Below are 23853 nucleotides of genomic sequence, written 5' to 3' on the forward strand. Positions count from 1 at the left end.
AGCTCCCTGGGTGTCAGGGCTGCAGGAGAGGGTTTCCACCTGCTGTGGGGAGGAGGGGCCCCCATCCAGCATGTGGTGTGGGACACTCACCTTCACCCCTCAGTGCTGGTGCAGCGACCAGAGGCTTAGCCATTGTCCCTGGAGCTCCATTTAAATTCATGTTGTTGAAACTGAACACAGCAGCTTAGAATCCATGCTGGGATGGGGGAGGGAGTGCTTGCCAACCCATCGCACTGAGCTGATTCCTAGCCCAGTGTGACACAGCCTCCCAAACCAGGATGCACCCTCTGTCTAGGGGAAGCAATGGGAAGTGGCCTGGGGCTGCCAGCCCTGTGCCAGGCGAGGTGGGTGCTGGAGGGCAGAGTCAGAGGCCACCTGCTGTCCCCAAGCACTCCCAGGCAGGCGCCCTCTGCCTGCCCCGGCTACCCCAACCCACAGCTGGGGACATGGAGCAGGGTGCACCCCAATGGCTGCACGCGCAGTCAAAATGGACCCCTTCACAGAGATTTTTTCATTTTTACCATTTGCGTATTTGTAATACTTGTTAGTTTTTTAAAAAATGAAAGCACCAATTTGTAGGAAGGGGAAGGGAGAGATATTTGCAATGCAAAAATGGAGCCAACCAAAAACCCCCTAAGCCCCCTGGTTGGGGGGGCATAGAGGAGGGCTCTTCCGATTTAGGGAAAGTATTACAGTGATGAAAGCTTTGTGCTTTGCTGCCCGAGAGCGGCCACAGCAGCTGGCGGCTCTACACCACGCCTCAACGCAGCAGGTCCTCACAGAAGCTCAGATTTATAGACACGGGAGCTGCCGTTCGGCGCAGCAGTTAAGTTGCCCCCTGGGACGCCTGCACTCCATGTTGGAGTGCCGAAGTTCTAACCCTAGCTACTTTGCTTCCAGTCCTAGCTTCCTGCTAATGCACACCCTGGAGGAACAGGTGATGGTCCAAGTACCGGGGTCCCTGCCGCCCATGTCAGAGACCCACATGGCGTTCCCAGCTCCTGGCTTTCACCTGGCCCAGCTCTGGCTGTTGTAGACATTTGGGGAATGAGTGAACCAGAGAAGGGAAAATCTCTCTCTTTCCCTCTCTGTCTCCCTGCCTTTCTTAGAAATAAAATGAATATATATTATATATTCATTAAATATATATATATGCATTAAATTCATAGACCCGGAGCCACAGCCAGGAAGGTTAAGTCTCATTTCCAAGTTCACAGACAGTAACAGAGATGCAGCTGGAAGGAAAGGTCTCTAACTTAAACCTGCATCCAGGCCAGAACCCCGGGGCCCCTGTGGGGTCCCGAGGCACCTTACAAAAGGAGAACGGTGAGCCGTACCAGGTGCAGGAATGACCTGCCCGGCACCCCGGGCGGCTCTCACACACACGGCGCACACGGGCGGTGGTAGCCGCAGCGCTGATTTGTGTACTCTTGGAAGAAGACCCTGCCAGCCAGGCACACTTGAGGCTCAAATGCCACCCCTCTGATCCTCACGGCCGAGGGCCTTGCAAGTTCACCTGCAGCCTCGCCAGCTTGCCCAACACTGGGCTTGTGCACGCACTGAGCCCTCGGCCTGAAAGCTTTGTCCTTTGCTCCAGATTCAGTGACTCACTGTGCAGCGCACGGACTGGGCCTGGCATAGTGATTTTCTAGGGCGCTGATCTGATCACCTGGCTTACCCTGGCATCCTCCAACTCCCAACTCCAACAGGTGACACCATCAACAGAGTGCTGCCTGGGTGCTGTGATGACAGGGACTTGGAGGGGGGCGCCAGCATGCCAAGGGCTCAGAGTAGGAAGCGAGGGTACAGAGCTGTGTCTGCCCCACATGTCAGCTTGGGGAGGCTCTGGCAGGGCCCAGCAGGGCAACCCCTGGCCAGCCCGTGGGCTGGGGACGCCCAGGACATGGGCCACCAACTGGCACAGGTGCAGGGTGCACGCTGATACAGACAGACACACACAGGGATGCTGACAGCCACAGGCGCCTGCGCTCAGCCCCAGGCTGGCCACTCACTGCTGCTCAGCCCTACTGGCTCACGATGGAGAGCACACAGGCTGGGGGGGGGGGGGGGGGGCGTGTGCGTCCCTCAGTATCTCAGAACTGGGGGCAGGGGCAGAACCGGACCCTCATAACTTCAAACAGGACATTCTGCACCCAGGCTGTGACGTTTGACATCTACTACAAGAGTTACACAGGCACCGAGGCAGGAAGCCCAGGCGCTCCCCGGTTCTGGAGCCGAGTGGATGTGTCACTGGGTGCACGTTCCGGGTCCTGGGCCCAGGGGAGGCGGGGGCGTTGCTAATCAGTGCCACCAGCCACACCCTCCCCACCTAGGCGATGAGGCCTGGCTCCCAGGGCCTCCTCTCTCTCTGGCAGTCTCCATCCACCCAGATCGGCCGCAGGACCGAGCTTCGGGCAGCGGCCGGCGGGGGGCGCTCCTGTCCACCTGCTAATTCTGGCGCACAGGAAACCCGACCTCTTACCCAACACTGCCACAGTGCCCACGGCGCTTCCCATGTCTCCTGAGAGTTTTTCCACCTCAACCTCGGGTGGCCGGGATCCACGCCCCAGTGCCAGGACCCCGGGGAGACGGGGGTGTTTGCTCCCGTGCCTGGGGTAGGCGGCGCGGGAAAGCCAGCGCCCGCAAGTCCCCGCGCCTAGACCCAGAGGAAGGAGGAACCCCCTGCTCCCCGGAGACTAGGAACTTAAAGGACATTCCATTGCTTCCTGGAAAATCGCGGGGCCACGGCGGCCACGGCAGGGGCCCGGGCTTCCCTCACCACTGCCGCTCCCCCCCGGCCTCCATCCTGCCAAACTTTCTCCCAGACCGAGAAGCGCGCGGTTACCTGAGCTCATCTCGCACGGCGCGAGCAGGTCGCGCGGGCTCCCCGGCCGCTCCGGCCTCCGGGCATGGCTCCCACGCTCGCCGCGGCTCCGAGGGCCCCGATCTCTGTGGTCACCGAGGGGCGCAGCCGGCTCGGAACAAGCCCAGGCAAGTCCAGGCACGGCCCGCGGCCGCGGCCTCCCTCCAGCCAGCAGCGCCCGGCCCCAGGGCGGCACCCGCGCCTCCCCAGCCCTGGATCCGCGGAGCTGGGCTCGCCCCAGACAGACGGGGCGCCGGCATCTCCTCCACCTGGGAAGCCGAAGGGCCAGGTGGGGAGAAGGCGGGGCGGCCGGGGGCGGCGCCGGCTCGCGCGGGATCCCGCCCCTGCGCGGCGGGCGCTGGGGTCACGTCGGTGGAAGTGCGGGGCCTGCGAGTCGCCCAGAGCCGGGGCGCACGGGCTGGGAGATGGCGCGCCGCGGACAGGCGGTTCCGTCCCGCCGGGCCCTGGCTCCCCCTCCGCTGCCCGCGGGGTCGTTGCTCCCAAGGCCAGAGGGCCAAGTTCACCTCCCGGGGCCGACGTCCTGGGCTCCCCAGCCATCGCGTCCCTCCCACCCCGAAAAGGAGCTGCCCAGGAGCAGGCAGGTCCTCGGGGACGCTCGCCGCGTCGCCCGGCCCACGGACCTCTCCCGGGACCCGGGGAGAAGCGGCCCACGTCCCGGACGCAGTGAGAGCTCCGAGGTCCCGCGAACAGCCCCGGATTCAGGGGAACGGGAAGGATTTCCAGTGCCAGGAACCGGCACCCCGCCGCGGCCGTCGCCCTCCGCCCCTGCGCCCCGCCCCACTCACCGCGCCCCCAAGTCCTGGCGAAGCTGGGGTGACCCGGCCCTCCGTGCGTCCTGGGGCGCGGAGCTCCGCTGAGGACAGGGCGGGCGCACAGCGCTCCGGAGCCAGGCGCTCAGGGCGGGGGACCCTGCGCGGGGCGGGGCGGGGCTCAGCGAAGGGTGCGGGGCGCTGCCCTGGCACCGGCCTTAAAGGTCCGGGGACGCACACTCGGAAACGGGTCCAGAGCGCGGAGCTGCAGGGAGGAGCTGGGGCAGCCGGAGAGGCGCGCGCCTCCGGTTTCTCGCGGGGCGCATGCTGTCCCGTGCGCGCGGCGGTCTGTCTGGGGGCTGCCCTGAAGACCCCCCGCCCCGGGAAGAGGGTCCCCACTCACCACGCCGCCCCCAGCCATTGCGGATCCACCCCGTTGGAGCCGGCGCCCACCCGGGCCCATTCCAGGACAAGCCGCCCTCGGGCCCACGGCGCTCAGGTCTGAAGCGCGCAGAGACGCCCTGAGCCCCCTGCGCGTTTCTAACCCCGGTTTGTTCCAGGACAGAAGCTGCTTCATCGGAAGCAAGCCTTCCTTGCAGACGCGCGCGCATGCACGCACACTCCCAGGCTGCCGGTCCCCGCCGCGCGCCGCATCGCCTCGGTGTGCGCCACACGGCAGGGGAGAGCGCGAGCGACGGCAGGAAGGCGAGTGCCGCCTGGGGTTGCTCGCACGTTCGGGCGCACTGGAGGGACCAGAAGAAGCCAGGTAGGAGCTGCCTCTTTCCAGGGATGAGACGCCCAGAGCGGGCAGAGATGAGCGTGTGCAGAGCCCATGGTGTCCATAAGGCTGCGAGGATTCTAGGAGAGTCCTAGAGAAGCCGCGAGCCAGCCTCAGGTGAGAAGGCTAAGCATCGGGGGCGGCTGCAGGCCTGCCCGACCTTCCCCACACTGCAGTGCCCTGCCTCCCACCACGGCCAGCACCGTCACCCCAGGTGCCCGCCACACAGGGCAGAGCACCCGCAAGCGAGCAAAGCCTCTCTGCTCTTGTGGAAGTGGGTTCCATCCCTGGCGGGCGGATCCCTTACCCGAAACGCTTGCAACCAGAAGCGCTTTGGAGTTCAGATTTTGAAATGTTTGCAAACATAAAGAGATACCTTGGGGGTGGGATCGATTCTAAACGCAAAATCCCGGCACTTGCCATCCGTGCCTTATACACAGATCCCGAAGGTAATTTTGTGCAGTATTTTTAGTGCACCTGCCTTTCAAGTGTGACATGTCCCATGAGGTCAGGTGTGGAATCTTCCACTTGCGACATCATGTTGGTGCTCAAAACATTTTGCATTTTGGAGCATTTCAGCGTTTTGGATCGGGGGAGCTCAGTCTGTAATAGCCTCACGCTCCAAGGGCGCTCAGCGTGCCACACATCACCCTAACCCTCCCTCAGAGAATCTCATCCCGTCTTCAAACAATCCTTTGAGATCGGTACTCGCACTGCCCCATTTACAGGTGAGGAACTTGAGGACAGAAAGGTGAAACTTGGCTAGCATCCCAGGGAGGACGGGCAGCCCCAGCACCAGACCCATGCCGTCACACCTCTAAGCCCCCGCTGCTGTCTCGCCTCAGCTTAGCGAACTGTTTAGCTTCTCCGAGCTGTGTCCTTGTGTATCAGACAGCGTCAGGTGCGTAGTAGGGATGCCACAATACTGTGGACTGAGTGAGTGGACAGCACCAGACAGCATCCTGTGCTGGAGCTGCTCACCTAACGGACCTCAGTGGAGCAGCTACCAGGTGCCAGGCTTTGAGGAAGCGCTGGTTCCCTGCCCCGTGCAGGTGCACACCTGTGACCACTTCCCTCGGAGCGCCCCTCCTTGCTCTTCTTCAGAACTTCTAACACTTGCCTTGACCCAAGCAGTGAGCAGTCAAATCAGCACACCTTGGAGATGGACATAAGCCGGTTCTTGCCTGCAGCTCCCTCCAGAAAGGTCACACCGGGTCCAGGCCTTATTTGCTGTTCCTCTTTCTTTAAGGGTGTCTGTGTAAACAAGGACTGGTTCACAAAGGTCTGTCCATCTGTGCGGGTCTGTCGCACCCTAGCTTGGCCAGGTGTGGGGCCACCCAGTGTCTGAGGTCCACCTGCCTCCACTCACACCCCTCACCTGAGAGCTAGAGCTGTGTTTGGAGAAAGGGAGCTGCAGAAGTAGCATGGAGAGCCCCCACATCCTCCAGGAAGCCTTCGGGCACTGAGTTTAACCATAGAGGCCCAGAGCTGGTTGGTGCCTGCTTGGCCTCCTGCTCCCGACGAGAAAAACAAACGCAATGAAGTGTTTGAGAAACCTCCAGGTCCGAATCCACAGGAAGGCCCAGCCAGGAACCCAGGACTGGGGTCTCCATTGTGTCCAAAAGTGAGAATTTAAAAGGAGGATGAAAAAGTCCCTGAGCTGCACAATGGTGTCGCCTGCACAGCGTTGTGATGCTCTACAATCTGCTGAAGCCTACACACTGTACGACAGTGAGACGGGGTAAGTGGATCTCAGTTTTGCAGGGAAAGTGGGGGCCAGTGCGGTGGTGAAGCAGGTAAAGCTGCTGCCTGCAATGCTGGCATCCGGTGAGCGCCGGTTCCTGTCCCTGCCGCTCCACTTCCCATCCAGCTCCCTGCTAATGAGCCTGCGAAAAGCAGCAGAAGATGGCCCAAGTGTTTGGGTCCCTGCCACCCATGTGGGGGACTCAAATGAAGCTCTTGGGTCATGGCTTCATCCTGGCCCAACCCTGGCATTGCGATCATCTGGGGAGTGAACCAGTGAGTGGAAGATCTCTCTCTCTCTCTCTCTCTCTCTCTCTCCCCTTCTCTCCCTCCCTCCCTCCCTCCCTCTCAGTAATAGACCTTTAAAAAGTTGGGGGTGAGCCCTCATTCCTTCTTCTTTTTTTTTTTTTTAAGATTTATCCATTTACCTGAAAGTCAGGTTACACAGAGAGAGGAGAGGCAGAGAGAGAGACAGAGAGAGGTCTTCCATCCACTGGTTCACTCCACTATTGGCTGCAACTGCCGGAGCTATGTCAATCTGAAGCCAGGAACCAGGAGCTTCTTCCGGGTCTCCCACATGGGTAGCAGGGGCCCAAGCACTTGGGCCACCTTCTACTGCTTTCCCAGGCCATAGCAGAGAACTGGATCGGAAGTGGAGCAGCCGGGACTCGAACTGGTGCCCATATGGGATGCTGACACTGCAGGCGGCGGCCTCACCCTCTATGCCACAGTGTTGGCCAAAAAAATTGGGGGACGAGCCCCATTCCTCCTTATGGGCTTACACAGATGTGTGTGGACCCAACCTGGGGGTTGCCCAGGAGCCCCTAACTACAACCATCCCATCTTGATAGCATGTAGCAGGGAGGTCAGGCACCCTGTGGCTGCAGCCTGTCCCTGCCAGGGCCCTGGCTGTGGTGGCAGCAGAGGCGCACGGGCAAGAGCCCCAGGCAATCTGTCTCTTCCCCCTTCTGCAAGCAAGACAGCAGGTGCACAGGGCGGGGACCCGAATGCTGGAGAATACAGAGGTCTGGGGGAGGCAGGGCGTGTTCACAAGCCCTGACAGCAGCGAATCACTTGGTGGGGTGACAGCCAGGCGGGGTCATGCGTGTGTGCAGGTGGCACACGTATGTGGCAGGAGCTCCGGGAAGCCCAGCTCGCTCGTGCTTTGCAGGCCCCATCATCTCTGAATACAGAAGCCCAATTGGACTAGGGTTGGTGAAGAGTTCACTCCCAGATTAAAACCAGCAAATGAGTGCCGGAAGTCAAAACACTGTGCAGAGGGAGAATGACTGTACGCGTTTGCTCAGGGCTACGCTGGCTGCGCATTTTAACCCAACATCGCCTTCGGGTCATTCTCCTGCCCCTAAAGTCACTCTCTGACTTTTGCCTCCAACCAACCCTTTTCCAAATTGAGCAGACAGAGGTCCATTTATTCTAAAGAGATACTTAGCGACCAGTTAGTTAACAGATACGTAACCTACATGTCCGTATATATTACCTAGCTACTATTTGTAGGTGATATAAATGTTGCACACTCGTGTGTCTTACAGACTGTCTCATCCTCTGGCAGCTCTGGCAAACCCCTGTGCAGCAGACGGTAAACTGAGCCCCAGATTGACTTAGGTTATAGAGCTTATCAGCATAGGCCTGAATGCCGAGTTACGCCTCTACTACATCCCAAAGGCATGGCAGCTGGCCACTGCACCAGACACACAGGGCACCACGTGACCAAGGCGGCAGGCATGGGGACACCCCTCCATTCTTACTGTGACGCATGGAAACTCCCTGACCTCCCGCGCAAGGAACTGAGATGTGCCCGGGCCTGCTCGATGCCTACGCGTTCATAACCACACAAAACTGCTCCATCCCACATCTCCAGCTTCAGTCGCAAGTAGGGCCAGTGCAAGGAGACAACTCCCAGCTCCAGTGCCAAGGATTGTGGGAAGGACATTGTCCCCTCCCAAGAATCCCCTCCCCAAAGCAATCCCAGTGGCTCCCACTCACCGAGAGGCTGCTGAACTGGAGCTCTCCACTGTCCCCTTAAAAAGAGCTGGGATGGGGCCGGCGCCGTGGCTTAACAGGCTAATCCTCCGCCTTGCGGTGCCGGCACACCGGGTTCTAGTCCCGGTTGGGGCGCCGGATTCTATCCCGGTTGCCCCTCTTCCAGGCCAGCTCTCTGCTATGGCCCAGGAAGGCAGTGGATGGCCCGAGTCCTTGGCCCCTGCACCCGCATGGGAGACCAGGAGAAGCACCTGGCTCCTGGCTTTGGATCAGCGAGATGCGCCAGCCGCAGCGGCCATTGGAGGGTGAACCAACGGTAAAAAGGAAGACCTTTCTCTCTGTCTCCTTTCTCTGTCTCACTATCCACTCTGCCTGTAAAAAAAAAAAAAAAAAAAAAAAAAGAGCTGGGATGGTCAGGTCAGCCAGACTGCGGGCTCTCCCTCTGGCCGAGGCTGAGCCTCTAGAGTCCAGCCCCATTGCTCCCCAGCAGAGCTTTTGGGGGACACAGTTACTGATAGTCTACGTGCTGTGCTGGATCATTCAACAAACAGGCTTGCATTTCCTCCGGCCAGGTCTAAGGCTTTGCAGCTCTCACCTTGTTTAAACCTCATGGTAACCGGAGCCCTTATTGTGCCCTGTCCTGTGGCTGAAGGCACGGAGCCTTAGACAGTGGACCCCGGTGAGCCCCAGGCTCTGCTCCACGGTCAGGCCAACCAGCCATCAGCACACACCCCTGCACCTGCCCTGGGTCCCAGGTCCAGAACCAGCCGGAGGGACGGGGGAGGGATCCAACCCTCCCCCGCCCCAAGCCGCAGTGCCCCGTGCCTGTCTCCAGTCACCTTCCCGGCACCCCTCATGGTCCTTGCATGAGGGGCAGCAGCCCTGGCTCCTGCCCTCCCTAAGCGAAAGCTTGGGGTCAGAGGGACCTCTTGTTAAGTGAAAGGTAAGCTTTTTTCTGCAGGTGCTACACAGCACACACGAAGTGTTAAGTTCGTATGATATACGCGTGCACATAGTATGCACCACGGTATACACAGCACATCACTACGTCTGTTATCCGTTTTGAACCCTTCTTGCGTCCCATAACCCTTCGGGAATCTGAAGAAAGCTAATTCGCCCTTTTCCAGGAGAAAATGAAAAGCAACCCACATTGGCAAAATTCTTGCAATTTCAGAAGATTCCTTATCTCCTCCCTGCCCCCGCCCTCCCAACCGAGTTTAAAATATCGAGGTGTCATCTGGCAGAGCTTGGCCTGAGGTGGGATGCCTTGTGCCTTTGCCGTCCAGGAGGGCAGCTACCAGCCACAGGGAACCGTTCGCATGGATCCAAAAGTTAAAAATCGAGTCTGTTGTTGTATGAGCCCGTGGGGCTGCGGCTGCTGAGCCGCACAACGCAGCTCTCGAAGTCTTCCTGGAATTCAGCCGGAGCTCAGAGGGATCGAGCCTGGGCTGTGGCCACTGCGTGGCTGAGGGGCATCCAGAGAAAGGGGCCCCGACACTGTTCTGCACCTGCCACCCGCGAAGGACCTTGCGAGGCCCGAGGGCCTGGAGGCCGGCTCTGCCACCACGGCGGACACCAGGACGGGCAGTGGGCCTGTAGCTGCTGAAGTGCGAGGTAGAAGGGCTGGCTTCGCAGACGCTGCCGGCCGCCTTTCCGGAGAATCTTCTCCTTCCTGCCCGCTGGGTCTAGGGAGGCAGCGCTGCCTGACGCTGGCCACTGCCCTGCTTGAACTTGGCAAGGTCACCAGGGGCCTGCGTGTTCCCAGATGTGGTGGGCGATGGTCGGTTTGTGAGCCATCAGCCTCACTGGACGCCCTGCCTGATCCCTGGAACTCCCCTCCTCTTAGTTCTCAGCCAGTCCAGTTGCTCCTCAGTCGCCTCTGCTGGTTCCTCCCCGGCCCCTCCCGCTGGGCCGCAGGACCCCAGGGTTTGGCCTGCAGACCCCTCCTCCGCTTACTCTCCCCCCACCTCCCTGGGTGACTTCACCCAGACTCACGGCCGCCAGTGCGTCTGCTCCCCGACCACGTCCACGTCCACGTCCACGTCCACGCCCCTCCCCGGGCTCCCGACTCGGACAGCCGAGTGCCACCGGGAAGGCTGTGGGTGTGCCACAGTCATGTCAGTGTCATCATGGAAGCCCGGATTCGGCTGCAGCTGCCGGCCCCGCTGAAGGCTCCCGTCTCCGAAGACGCAACTCCCTCCTTTCTGGATGCCTCAAGCCACCCTGGACGCCTGCACCCAGCGCATCACCCAGCCTGCTGAACGCACCCCCAAAGAACACGGGAACCCAATGCCTCCCTGCCGTCTCCTCACAGTCCTGCTTCCGCTCCTGCCCGCGCCGCCACCCTTCTCCTGCTCAGACAACCGTCACAGCGCCCTCACTTGGCGAAGTCTGTTCTGTGCTTAGCGCCGGATCCATGGATGCGGAGTGAAGCCAGTCACAGCACTGCGCCGCTCAAACCCTGCACGCCTCCTAGCTCGCTCAGAGTCAAAGCCAGAGTCCCTTCCGTGGCCTGACAGCTCCAAGGATCTGGCTCCCCACTACCCCCAGCCCCATGTCTCTCTCTGCCCTCTGTTCCAGCCTCTTTGCTGAGCCCCGGATGCACCAGGCGCCATCCCACCTCAGGGCCTTTTCACCTGCTGTTATCCCTGTCTGGACAGCTGCTTCTGCAGACACCCCCAGCGCCTGCCCCCGGCTTCCTCCCCGTCTGTGACCGAACATCGTCTGAAGGACAAGGCCTTCCACACCGCACCCCATCCTCCTACTTGCTTTCGGGCCTGTCCGTGCGTCTCCCTGACAACCACAGCGTGGAAGCTCCGTGTGGGCAGCACCTAGTTTGTGCTCATTGCTGACTCAGCATCTAAAACAGCTGAGCACGCAGTAAGTGCTGTGGAAATGCTCGCTGAGACGGACAAACCAGCAGCGGCCACTCGGTCCGGTGCTCTCGCTCATCTTACCCTGCCCCCCTCCTCACAAAGGGTCCCCTATGGAGCCGTACCCCCCACCCTTGTCTCGAGTCCACCCACATCATAAAGCAAAGAGAACTCAGGCTTCCGAGGTGCTTCCCTCCAAGGAAACGGCCCCTTCCCGATGGGGTGTGCCTCCACCCCGTCTTACGGTGGAGGTCCTCGCCCTGTCCATAAGTCTAGGGACCTGTTATGCACGAGAAGATCAGGGCTGACTGGACTAAAGGAATCCTGCAGTTGGGAGGCCACAGCGGCTCTGAGTCAGGCCAAGTTCAAGGCTGAAAGCACTGTCTGCCACACAAGGCCACTCCCCATGGGGCGTAAGGAGCCGTGGGCCAGAGGAAGGAAGACTAGACTAGACTCCCCCCTGGAGCCGGAGTGGAGGGGGGGGCTGCTGTCTGCAGCCCCCCAGACACAGCACAGCAGCTGACTCTTCTCAGCAGGGAGCTGCCAGTCCTGGTCCAGCTGTGACCAGTCCCAGGAGCCTGCACAGAAGCTGTGACCGTCACCTTCTGACCCAGGAAGCCAACACCCCGTGTGCTAGTGCCAGATCACCCCCAAGTGGGCCCAGAATGCTTGTAACCACGGGGTAACTTCATGGGCATGTCCCCTTTTAAATATGCACAACTCCTCCAGAAACGTCCCTGGAACACGGTGATTCTGTGTGACTCTCCTAAAAGCAAAGTCTACGAAACCCATCACTTTCCATTACTCAGGGAGCCTGGCCTTCCTGCTCCTGGCTTGGCTGATCCCTTTTGGCTTGCAGCTTGGGTTGTAGTCCGTCTACACTGGACCAAAAAACCCTCCGGACTCGATGTGACCACATCTGTGCCACTTGCACACTAACCGCTCCGAAATCAGCACCTGCAGCCACGGCCCCTCGCTGGACCCCCAGACTCCGAGAGCCAACACCCACCCCTGGGCTCCTGCATGTGTCATGGAATCGCAAATGGCCCAGGTGCTGAGGTCAAACACCAGACAACGGCCGAGCCCCGGGCCCAGGCTGCAGCAGCCGGGCTCTCCCCGCTCCCCGGCCACCACGGTGGCCTCTTGTTCCGATGCAGCGGAAGCTTTCCAAGAAGTCTTTTCCCTCTCCTTGGGGCCAAAGGAACCACAGCAACTGAGGCACGACACAGGGGCCTGCCCTCCGCCCTCCCGGGTCTCCACTGTTGGCAGCAGCAACAGCAAGGGAGAAGCAGAGGCTGGAATGAGCAGGTTCCACCCTGGGCCCCCAGAGGAACAGCAGTGGTCCTTGGGGCGTACGGAGGTCCCTCCTTCTGATTCTCCTACAGCCACAGCGCCGTGGAGGGGGAGAGGGACAATTCTCTCCTAATCGGGAACTCCCTTCTCACAGAGAGCCACTATTGCTTGGTCAGAGGAGACACACCCAGGAGAAGGAAGCCCAGCCTGGCCACCAGGGAATGCAGACTGTTGGATAGAGCAGGGGTCATCCAGGCACCGGGGGGTGCGTAGGACGCCATGCAGGGCTCAAGTCTGGGAGCAGTGGGTGCTGAGGGAATGAGGCTGAGCCAATGTCAGAGGCGCAGGGTGGAAGGGGCTGACCGTCTGGGCTACATCCAAAGGACGGCAGAGGGGCAGAGAGCTGGGGGGAAACGCACTTGGACTTGGACACACACAATGACCTGTCCATCGCTATACCTGCTCCTCCACCTGCCTTGTCATCGCCAGCCCTCCATCCCACCCTGCGTGTACATGCAGCCACTGATTCCTGGCTGGAGGGACCCAGGAGACGCACAGGGCTTTGTGGCTGGAGCCGTCCGTCCCTCCCACGTGCCTTGGGATGCCAGCTGCCATGCAACTCAGGGGAGCTGAAGAAGCAAAACAGCGAAGCGGTGTGGAAGCCGAACCCAGTGCAGGACCGGGGCCACCGCGAGGCGGTGTGCAGACCGCCTGGCCTCGTGCCAATGCCCGCCCTGGAGTAAAGGCCACGCACGCAGTGCCTGGGCAAGGCCTGGGGGTCTTTGCACGTTAGCAGGCACCATGGACACTGCTGTGCCCAGCAGACTGCGCCCTCTCAAGGCGGAATAGAGAGAGGCAGGATGCAGCACGAGCCCAGCTCCCAGGCTCCTGGGGACCTGGGGTGGCCTGGGCAGCCTGGGATCGGGGGAGCTCAAGGACAGGCTCCGCCCACCTCAGTTTTACCCTGAGCCAGCCCTATCTGAGGCCTACAAAGCCAAATCAGCACTTAAAACAAAAAAGGACCTGCTCCCTGTTGTGAAATAAGCAGGTCGGTCACCCAGGGGGAAGCCGAGGTTTCAGGCCGCGAGGCAAGGTGGCCTTGGGCCGCAGAGGGCGGGCCTTGTGCGGGCAGCCAGGGTCTCTCTGGGACGTGAGACACCCGGGCCACTGCCCCTTCTCAGGGGACCTGGGGTGTCACAAAAGGAAGGAGTGCCAAGACGGCATTAGAAAAATGCAGGCTTTAAACAACACCGCGGCTTTAAGCATTTCAGTTTTAAAATTAGGATGCTTCTCTCTCTCACACACACGCACCCCAAACACAATAGAACTGTGCAGTTTACTGGGAATGATACTGAACACAACGTCCGGCTTCCGTTCTTCACCAGGACTTGGGACAAAGAGAAGGGAGGAGAAGGCAGAGGCTGAGGGTCAGCCCTGCCGCTGGGCCCTGGACCCTGGACCCTCACTGCTCGATGCTTGCGCCCTGCTGGCAGAGGCTGAAACGCCATGGATTCTGGGAGGTGGACGCACCTGACACTCTGTGTGCATCCTCACAGCCCTGATTCTCTTTGGGGGCCGGGGGTACCCCCACATTCTTGTTGGGTTGAACTAAACGATTGAGGCAGACAGCTAAGCTGCCCCTTGGGATGCTGGGATCCCACATCAGAGCCGCCGGCTCAAGTCCAGGCTGCTCTGCTTCCAATCCAGCTTCCTGCTCTCGCGCTTGGGGAGACAGAGACTGCCCCAAGGGCTTGTGCCCCTGCCACCCAAGTGGGAGGCCCAAGTGGAGTGCCGGGCTCCTGGCTTCATGTGGGCCATCCCTGGCTACTGTGGCCTCTGAGGAGTGAACTGGCAGACGGAAGATCTCTCTCTCTCTCTCTCTCCTCTCTTCTTCTATGTCTCCCTCTTCCCTCTGACATTCTGCCTCTCAAATAAATAAATAAATCCTGGGGCCGGCACTGTGGTGGGTAAAGCCGCCGTCTTCAGTGCTGGCATCCCACATGGGCACCGGTTCAAGTCCCAGCTGCTCCACTTCCGATCCAGCTCTCTGCTCTGGCCTGGGAAAGCAGTAGAAGATGGCCCACGTGCTTGGGCCCCTGCACCCATGTGGAAGACCTGGAGGAATCTCCTGGCTTCTGGCTCCTGGCTTCAGATAGTCACAGCTCCAGCCATCTAGGCCAATAGTGGAGTGAACCATTGTACGGAAGACCCCTCTCTCTCTCTCTCTTTGCCTCTCCTTCTCTCTCTGTGTAACTCTGACTTTCAAATAAATAAATAAATCCTGAAACAAAGGAGAGGTATTATCAGGAACTTTTTTTGACGGAGGACAGATGTTTGGCACGGTGGTTTAAAGTGCCCACATCCTGTATTAGGGTGCCAAGGTTTGGGTCCCAGCTCCACGAGAGCAGCTCTGGGAGGCAGCAGGTGATGGCTCAAGTACTGGGCCCCTGCCACCCACTCAGGAGACAGGAACTGAGTTCAGCCTGGCCAAGGCCCAGGCGCTGCGGGCGTCTGGAGAGTGAAGCAGCAAATGAGCCATCTCCCTCTCTTTTTCACATAAATAAAATGAATAATTTAAACATTATTATTTGGAACATATATAAGGGCACTTCAAAAAGTTCATGGAAAGTGCAATTAAAGATGCCTATTTTGCTATAAGAAAATTTTGAGATCCATCCAAATTCATGAAAGGGGCTGGCACTGTGGCATCGTGGGCTAAGCCTTTGCTTGCGGGGCCAGCATCCCATCAGGGTTCTGGTTCAAGTCCTGGCTGCTCCACTTCCAATCCAGCTCCCTGCTAATGGTCTGGGAAAGCAGTGGAAGATGGTCCAGGTGCTTGGGCCCCTGCACCCATGTGAGAGACCCAGAAGAAGCTCCTGACTCCTGGCTTCTGGCTTTGGATTGGCCCAGCTCTGGGCCATTGTGGCATCTGGGGAGTGAACCAGCAGATGGAAGACCTCTGTCTGTCTGTAACTCTGCCTCTCAAATAAATCCTTAAAATAAAAAAGAACCGAGCACCAACCAGGAAAGCCGCCGCGCTGTGCAAATGAGGCGTGGAGAGCCCGGGAGAGATGACGCAGGTGCTGCTGAGTGGCAGAGGGAGTTTCTGGGTAAACTCTGGGTTTTCAGGAGAAACAACGGGGCCAGATACAACCGAAAACTCTCCTGCTTTGTCCTATAGCCTGGGCAAGATTTCCTTCCCGCGTCCTCGGGCGCCCTCTGCTGGGAGAATTCTGAATTACAGCACGGATCACTGGACAGCCAGACTCCAGGGGCTGCAGTTTCCCGGAACTGAGAGGCGCAGAACTGGACCGGTCTGGTCTTTTCTCCCCCTGGCGTTTGTCCAGGGACAGCCATAAAGCAGAGGTGCCGCCGACATCTCTGAGGCGGCATGCAGTTCCCAGCAGCGCTGCCGCGTGCTGGTTTTGCCCGTGGCTCTAAGAGCCCCAAGTCTGTGACCCCTCCCTGATCCCCTTACCTGGCTCCTGCTGCGTCCGGCGCTGGTGACCTGATCCTCACTCTGCAGGCCGAGTCGGAACACGTCCTGGGGAATCCCAGGCCCGCCCTGTGCTCCCCGTGTCCTTGGGGGAAGTTGTTGCATCCCTGTGCCCCGGTGTCTTTATCTCTGATCCAGGGCTCGGACCACACGGCTTCAGGGCATCTTCCCACTGTAGCTCTCGGTCAGGGTCAGAGGTGAAGTGCAGGAGAGGAAAGACGGGTCTGACCCTTCATGGCATCTGCGGGGAATGAGACCAGGAGAGGACCGGCTGACTCTTGACCAGGTGCAAAGCAGAGATGCTCATGTGGAGTGCCAGGGCCCAGGCCCTGCTGTGGAGCCCTGGGGTCCTGCCAGCTCCTTGGCGCCTGTCCCTGGGCTCCCCCGGCCGCCTCTCCAACACTCCCTTTCTTCCCGGCTCTGCTAGATGCTCCAGCAGCACCCAGAGCCTCACGAAAGCTGGACCTGCTACTTATTCTCACGTCCCTAGCAGAGCCGTGGGAACTCTACTGGCCAGTGGGCTCTGCCTACAGGGTGCAGCCAGTGTCCTGGAGAGCTGCCTCTCCTGCGTCCTTGGCAGGGCAACCGGCAGCCGCAGTACTGTGCCGTACCAGGCTGAGGGTTCCTGGCATCAGGAAGTCACCCAGACCGATGACATCAGCACGGCACAGGGTCTGCAGGCCCCACTACCCCTGCCCGCCCCTCCCCTCGGCCCCCCTCCCCCTCCCAGCGCAATGCAGGCTCCAAGGGCAGGCTCCAAGGTGGAGACACTCAGCCTGCAGCCCAGGGTCAGGAAAAAGCGGCCACCAGGGCGGGGACCCCTCCAGCCGAAGCTCAGGGGCCAGGACAGTGAGAGGCACCGCTGTCTCCTAACTGGGGGCAGCCCCAGCACAGCCAGTCCATCACGTGTGCAGCATGACAACACTGCCCACCGTGCTGGAGACGGGGCTTTGGCCAACAGTGGGCTCCCGGGAATTCGCTGCTGGCATACACACAGACTGGCACAGCGGCTGCTATGCTGGGCAGAGGGTGCTGTCCGGACCTCCTGGGGGGCCACCTAAGCCCATCACATCACCCACAGGGCAGGCGGCCGCTGGACCCCACCCACGTTTGCTGACTCGGTTTCCCTCTGCAGGGGAAGCTGGACTTCCTCCACGTCCAAGTTCGACCTTCCAGACGGAGCCCACTACAGACCTGGGGGGAAACACTTGCCCCAGCACCAGGGGAGAATCCCAGACACCCCACATAGGTGCACTCAGCTCAGAGTCCCAGAGGGTCCCTCTGGGGGGGTTGTGCGGGAGGATGCCCGGGGCGGGGGTCCCCTCTTACCCCCCAGCCAGGAAGGCTGCCTCCTCTTCCGAATCGGTGTCCGCGGTTCAGAGCCCACGAAGCAAAGTCAAGGCTGGGCACAGCTTGCGGGACTCCTGTCCCAGCCTTCCTACAATCCCTCGGAGGGTCCTTCTCCTCGGTCCACGGAGTTTCCCCAAAGCACGCCCACGCCTGGTGAGGCTCGGCGGGCAGCGCCCGAGAGCGGGTCGGTCCCGGGCTGCAGGGGCAGAGCGCGCCGTCCGTCCTCCTTCCCACGGGGCGGCTGCCTCCTGCCCCCAGCCCTCCGCGGCCAGGAAGTCGGGTTGTCAGGACAAGGTGGTCTAAATAAAGCCGGGGACTCACTCGCTGCACCAATCAGCGCCGCGCCTGCGGTCCGGTGTCGGCGCGGGCTTCGCGCAGCCGCCAGGCGGTGGCCGTCGGGACGCGAGCGCGGGCAGAGCGCGCCCGGCGGGCAGTGGTGCAGGGGCCCCGCATCGCCGCCGCCGCTGCAGCCCGCGGCCGCCAGCACTGCTGACTCGGCCCGGGCGGGCGGGGGAGGGCCTGCAGCAGCTTCTGTTCCAAGTACCCCTGCGCGAGGAGCCCGGGAGAGCCCAGCAGGCAGGGCCAGCCAGCGCTGGGGCAGTTGGCGGGGGTGGGAGAAGAGAGAGCCGGGACCGGGCCCTGAGTCAGCACTGGACGGTGTCCCGGGAGCCCTGCGCACGGGACCAAAGCGGGCACCCTCCTGCGTCCCCCGTCGGGTGGCGGGCGCCCCCGCCTCATTGCCCCCCTCCAGCTACTGCAGGGCACTGGGAGCTGCTCCCAGGACTCCGAGGGGCGCAGACACAGAATCCTCCTCCAAGGCCGGCCCAGGCCCATGGAACCCCTGCAAGGGACTGTGGGGGTCAAGCACAGGGCCGTGGGACCTCTCTCTCTCTCTCTCTCTCTCACACACACACACACACACACACACACACACGGGCAGGGGCAAGGGCAGGTGGCAAAGCTGGTTCTGGGGGTGGGAGGGGGTCGGCACCCATTGCACTGGAAGTTCTGGCTGAGAAAACCCAGACAAAGTGGGGAGCGGCTGCCCCCCAGCAGGGGCTGCCCTGTTCTGCTGAGAGCAGAAGTGTCCTCCGTGCATAAGCACCACCCCCTACCCTCTCTGTCCCCGAGGGTCTTGTGTCACCTTGCCTGCTGCTGCTGCCCTCCCCGGGGACACCTCGGGCCCCATGGTGCCTGTCTGAAGGTTGGAGGCCTCCGTCGAGGAGAAGCTTGCCGAAGCCAGGTGGCTGTCCCTGTCCCTCTCGGACTGGCAGTGCACACAGCTCACTTCACAAGCTCCAGCTGTGTCCTGGGGCCGGGCTCAGGGGCCACCCACTCCCCCTCCTATCTCACTTGACCTCCCCGTAGGTGACCAGGTACGAGTGGACGTGCACAGGATGGTGGGTGCCAACAGTGGCGTTTGCTGGTGGCTGTGGTCATCAGGTGTTCCCTCAGCAAATTCCAGAGAGAAAGGACACTCATTTGTCACCCAGACCAGGCGGGGAGAGGCGTTTGCCTGGGACCGCCAGCTTCGAGCCCTCAGCCCCCAGAGCTTCAAGTCCAGAGACAAATGGGCCATCCTGGCAGCTTCCGGGGGCTGGGATGGGCCAGGGTTGTGTCTGATGGTGCCCAGGTGAGTCACCACCATTAGCACCACGCCATGCTGACCTCAAAAGACCCTGGTGCAAAAGACCTCTCTATAGCTCATTTGAATACACCAGGCTCAAAATTATTTGTGCCAAAGATGTTAGCCCAGAACACTGAGGCTGCTGCAAATGTGTGGGCAAGAGTCGAACACCATTCCAAACACACGGAGGATGTATAGGAAAAAGGGTCGAGAGAAAGGGGGGGGGATGGCGAAAGGAGAGGGGTGCTCCTCACTTGGGAGAAAGGGGCTGTGTTCAACCCAGAGTGCTTGTCTGACCGGGAGATTTCTTGGTCTAAGCCTCCATGACACATTTGTCCACAAACCTGTGTTTTCCTGCCGTGTTTGGGGCAGGTGCCTCTCTCGCCCCTGGAGCTCGGGCAAGCCTCCTCCCCGCACAAGGGCAGGCTTTCCGAGGCTGAGTCTTCGTGTCTGGCTCCTGTCTATAGCGAGGATCGGAACACAATGCAGGGACCCACGGAGGTCACGTCCTGCCAGCCTCAGCCATTGTTGCCCAGTGCTGTTTCTGGGGCTTGCCTGGAAAATGTATGTCAGGGAGGCTGACTGCACCAGCGTTGAGCCGATTTATTCTGAGACCTAGAGGGTTTGGGTCTAAAGATACCTCCTTGCTTTGTCCCTCCGTGCCAGAGACCACCTGGGCAGATGCCACCATCGGCATCGCATGATACCACCCCCAACGCGGACCTGGCGCCGGGTGCCCCGTGTCTGGGAACGCCGCACCGGCAGCCTGGAAGTAACTTTGTTCAGACCCTGCTGAGACAGCACCTGGCTTTGGGGAGAGCCCCTGGCTGGGTGCACGGGGGTCTGGGTCCTAGACACCAGGGCTCAGGCTTTTTGTGCACCTCCCCCAGAGAGAGGCACTCTCCGAGGTGTGCTCTCAGCTGATTGTGTGCAATGCCGGCTACCTGAGCCCCTGTGGAACCAGACATGCCCCTGGTGGCGGAGCCCCTCTGCCCACTGCCTGGCTCCCACGCACCGGCACTCAACACCCTCCATCCCATCCTGAAATGCCGCAGCCCGTGCCCCTACGGCCAAAGCTTAGCTCCCTCCAAAAGCTTAGCTCCCTCCAAAGCTTAGCTCAGTAAACCCGAAAGAAGCAACTCCCCACCCCCGCCATGAATAAGGCAGGCTGGAGAAAGACCACCACAGAGCTCAGATCCGCACCCTCAGCCCCGGGGAAGCAGACACAAGCGCACGGCAGGACGACGGGCACGCAGGCAGGGACCCAACCGAAACTCCTCAGTAAGTCTGCGGGGTCCCCGCCCGCAGCTCGGGGGAGAGAGCATCTAACAGAAAGTGAATGCCATGATTGAGCTTTGGATTTGCTTGGGGCTGAGCGCTCCCGAGTCCGAGGCACCCGGCTAGCTGACCCGAGTGGGCATCCCTCCTCCTCTTCCTCCTCCTCCTCCCCCCTCCCCTCCCCCTCCCCCCTCCAGCTGTCTCCTCCCGCGGCTGCTGCCGGCTGCGGTGCTGCAGTCACTTGAAGGAGAAAGATTTCGCAGTACGGCATTCTTAAAGCTGCAGTGCCCAGGTTCCCCTTCGAACCCTGACCGCCACCCCCATTAGCGCACTTACCGGGGTCCTTGGCAGGGGACGGGGGGCAGAGAGAAGGGGGCAGGGGCTTGGAGGAGCCGGGGGGGCCGGGGGAGTCGACCCCCAGACTCCGGCAAGGGTAAAGAGGAGAGGCAGAGAGGGCTCCAGGCAGCCGCTGCAGTGGAAGCAGGCACAGGGACTGCAGCGGGACTGCAATGGAGCGGCTTTTTTTTTTTTTTTTTAAATCACCAAATCCCTACGAAAATCTCCTCCACAAACTTACACGCTTTCTGGCGTAAGTAAAACACAAGGTGCAAACGGGAAACCAACATGAGACACAGCCCTGATTTTTTTTTTAAAAAAAGCATCCAAACGGCATAGAAGCCACATTATTTTTAACACACGGGCTCCTGCAAACCACTGAGTCAGCTCTCTCGGCATCGCTCTGCAGGAAGGAGCCTGGCTGGAGTTCCTGCAGCCCAGAGTTAGTGCAAAGTGCAGGGAGAGCCCTCCCGCCCGTCCCTTAGAGAGCACGCTGCAAAACCCCAAGCAAAGGCGGTCTTAGGGGGCTACCCCGGGAGCTGGCTTAGCCTCCGGAACCCAACGCGCCCCTCCCTGGAAGTTACCTCCGGCCGGGCCGGTCTCCTGCTCTGCGGCTGCCGGCTGCCAACCTGCTCACACACCGGCAAGTTGCAGACTGCTTCCTGGGGAGGCAGGACCCGAAATAAGAAGTGTCAGCTGGGTCCCTCCACCGAGATGGTGCCAGAGTCAGCGCGGCACGCGGCGGGGATGGTCGCCGCCCCTCCCCCCCACCCCAGCCAGCTTAATTGAAACCCTGACACTGCAAACTCCAGAGACACCCCTGCCAAGCGCTGCGTCTCGCGGCTAGGTCCACGGCTCTGCTCCACCTCCTAGATTTGTGCACCTGGAGATGCCTCTCTTGCAAAGAGAGAGAGAGAGAGAGAGAGAGAGAGAGAGAGAGAGAGAGAGACCCCTGATCCCTGATCCTTCATATGGGAGAAGGTGGGACTTGTTCAGAAGTTTGAGAATTCTAGGAAGGAGCAGAAGCCCAGAGAGACCTAGTGTGACGAGGGGACTTGACGCTGGGACAGTCCAGCTCCGATCACCGGCACAGGCTCCACCGTTTGCGAAACCTCCGCTTTCTTTCAAGAAAAGCCCCTGTAGAAAAATGTGCCCGCCTGTGAAATGTACAAAGTGGCCACTAAGTGTCAATTTTGTCCCATGCCTCTGAGGTCCCAGTTTCTGTTCCTGCCTCTAGGCAACTTAATAGCATTTGAGACGGGGATGGCCGTGGGAACACTGCAGCAGGGAGAAGCCCTCCAAAGGCAGATAACCCAGAACAGGTGCAGGGGGAGGGGGCAAGCAGGGAGCCCCGGGGTCTGAATTTCGGACAAACTCAGAATGGGAGAGAGGGCAGTGAAGGAGAACGTGAGTGCAGGTTTTTGGGGACCAAGGGAACTAAAAGCCACCTCCAAAGACCAGATTCGGAAGCACCAGGAGCATCGGTTTCCGTGTCTGTGTTTTTGCCGAGGTGAGCGGGGGAGTGTGGGCCTTCTCTCTAAACAGCCCAGGAGGGCGGCTCTGCAGCCCGCACCCTGCCAGGGACCCGGCCGCGTGCTGCAGTGCGCCAGGGCCGGCCCTGGCCGTGGCACCGCGCCGGCTGCCCTCAGCCTCCATTCTTCCTCTTGGACTTCGGCAGGCAGGTGAGGCTGTGCAGCACGCGCGATGCTGGTGGACAGGGCCAAGGTCCCGCCACCAAGGACCAGGCTGTCGCATTCTCTTTCTCCTCCTACACCCCGCCCCCACCCCCGCTGCAGTGCAGGGGGCCCCCCAGGAAGGGACCCCAGTGAGCACGTAGCCTGGTGCTTCTGTTTCACCCCCCAGGACGACTGAGCCCTGAGAGACATGGCCCAAGGTCACCCGGAGGCTGAGGTCCAGCCCCCGCGATTCTGTGATCTGCCTCCCGGGGCGGGGGGGGGGGGGGGCTCTGCCTCTGCCCCTTCCTCCTGTGACCTTGTCAGTCACCTCTTCATCAGCCACTCAGTTCCCCCCGCCCCCAAGGCCTCCCAAATCTTTGACAGCGCGGGAGACAGCAGTGCAAGGCAGGAGCAGACACAGATGCAAGGCTTAGGGCCCAAAGAGGCCATTCTTCAGTCACCTCCGAGTTGGAAACCCAGGACGCCACCTGCCTCTGTTTCCTGGGGCCACCATAAGAACAGCCACAGCGTGGCCCCTTGGAGCATCAGCAGTCTCTCCACGCGGCTCTGGAGGCCACAAGTCCACAGCCAAGGTGCTCAGGGTTCGTTCCTTCTGGGCTCCAAGGGAGACCCTGCCCCAGGCCTCGACCCCAGCCTCTGCTGGCTGCAGCAGCTCTTGGCTTGAGGCCAGTCTGTCCAGGCCCCACCTCCTCCTCCGTGAGTGTCAATTCCTTTCCACACGTGCCGTTGTCCTGGACTGTGGGGCCCACCCTAACCCAGGACCATCTCATCCCCCGATCCTTGGCCGTATGACACCTGCCAACGTCCTTTCTCCATGCAAGCTCCCTGCCCCAGGAGCCTGCTAGACACATCCTTTGGGGACCATAAGTCAACCCACGACATCAGCCAGGGAAAACTTTTGTGTGAGAACCACAGCAATGAGACGGAAGTGCCTGATCCCATCTCACTTGCTAGAGGCACCAGAGCCTGGACCCCCTGGAAGGCGAGAAGTGGGTTGCTACATCCGTGGAGAGGCCCCCTTGGCCTCTTTCCAGCGCTGTCCCTGTAGCTCTTGCGACAGCTCCCTGAGACAGCTGCTGCCATCGCTGGCTTCTTTCGCAGGGAGCTGTGGTGACGTACCTGCCACGCAGCGGGCCTGCAGCCCCCGGCTCCAGAACTCCGGCTGTCAACCAACCGCACTTTGGCCTAATTGCACTGGGCTGCAGAGCCTCCTCAGCTGATTTTATGCCATCGATTTTCTATGCAACCCGCAACTCTCCTGGCATTTGCTTGGCATTTTGGACGGATGCTGTCTGCTGCTCTAACCTTGGGCATGCGTCTTTGCCATCTGTATTAGTCAGCTTTTTGTTACTGTAACAAAGGACCTGAGGCAAGGCAGTTTATAAAGGAAAGAGGTTTATTGTGGCTCCCAGTTCTGGAAGTACAAGGACAAAGAGCAGGTGCAGGCTGTTGCCAGGGCCCCCTGGACTGCATTACATCATGGTGGGAGCAGGTGTGTTTCTCTGTGTCTGTGTGGTCCCCATCTCTCCACATCAGGTTTCAATCCGGGCTCATCCTAATGACCTCATCCAATCTAACCACTGTCCAAAGACCCCCCCTACATACACACAACACACAGCATCATCAGATTGTTTCCACTCTTTCTTTCTTTTCTCCCCCCCCCCCTTTTAAAAATAGATTTATTTATTTATTTGAAAGGCAGAGTTAAGAGAGCAGGGGAGAGAGAGAGAGAGAGAGAGTGAGAGCGC

At 60.4% G+C, this 23853-nt stretch overlaps 1 protein-coding gene across 1 annotated transcript in view; it reads right to left on the reverse strand.

The window, feature by feature from the left end:
• The window catches only part of LOC133761197 (uncharacterized), a 44340-nt gene extending 25984 nt beyond the window's left edge, over positions 1–18356 (reverse strand). Inside the window, exons 1-4 of the mRNA XM_062193850.1 lie at positions 18317–18356; positions 17489–17713; positions 3670–3793; positions 2846–2949 (exon numbers count right to left, since the gene is read on the reverse strand). Coding sequence (XP_062049834.1) covers positions 2846–2949; positions 3670–3793; positions 17489–17713; positions 18317–18356 — 493 coding nt within the window. The remainder of the gene's footprint in view (positions 1–2845; positions 2950–3669; positions 3794–17488; positions 17714–18316) is intronic.
• Between the last annotated feature and the right edge of the window lie 5497 nt (positions 18357–23853).

The sequence above is a fragment of the Lepus europaeus genome, chromosome 5 (assembly GCF_033115175.1).
Source record: "Lepus europaeus isolate LE1 chromosome 5, mLepTim1.pri, whole genome shotgun sequence".
Classification (NCBI taxonomy): Eukaryota; Metazoa; Chordata; class Mammalia; order Lagomorpha; family Leporidae; genus Lepus; species Lepus europaeus.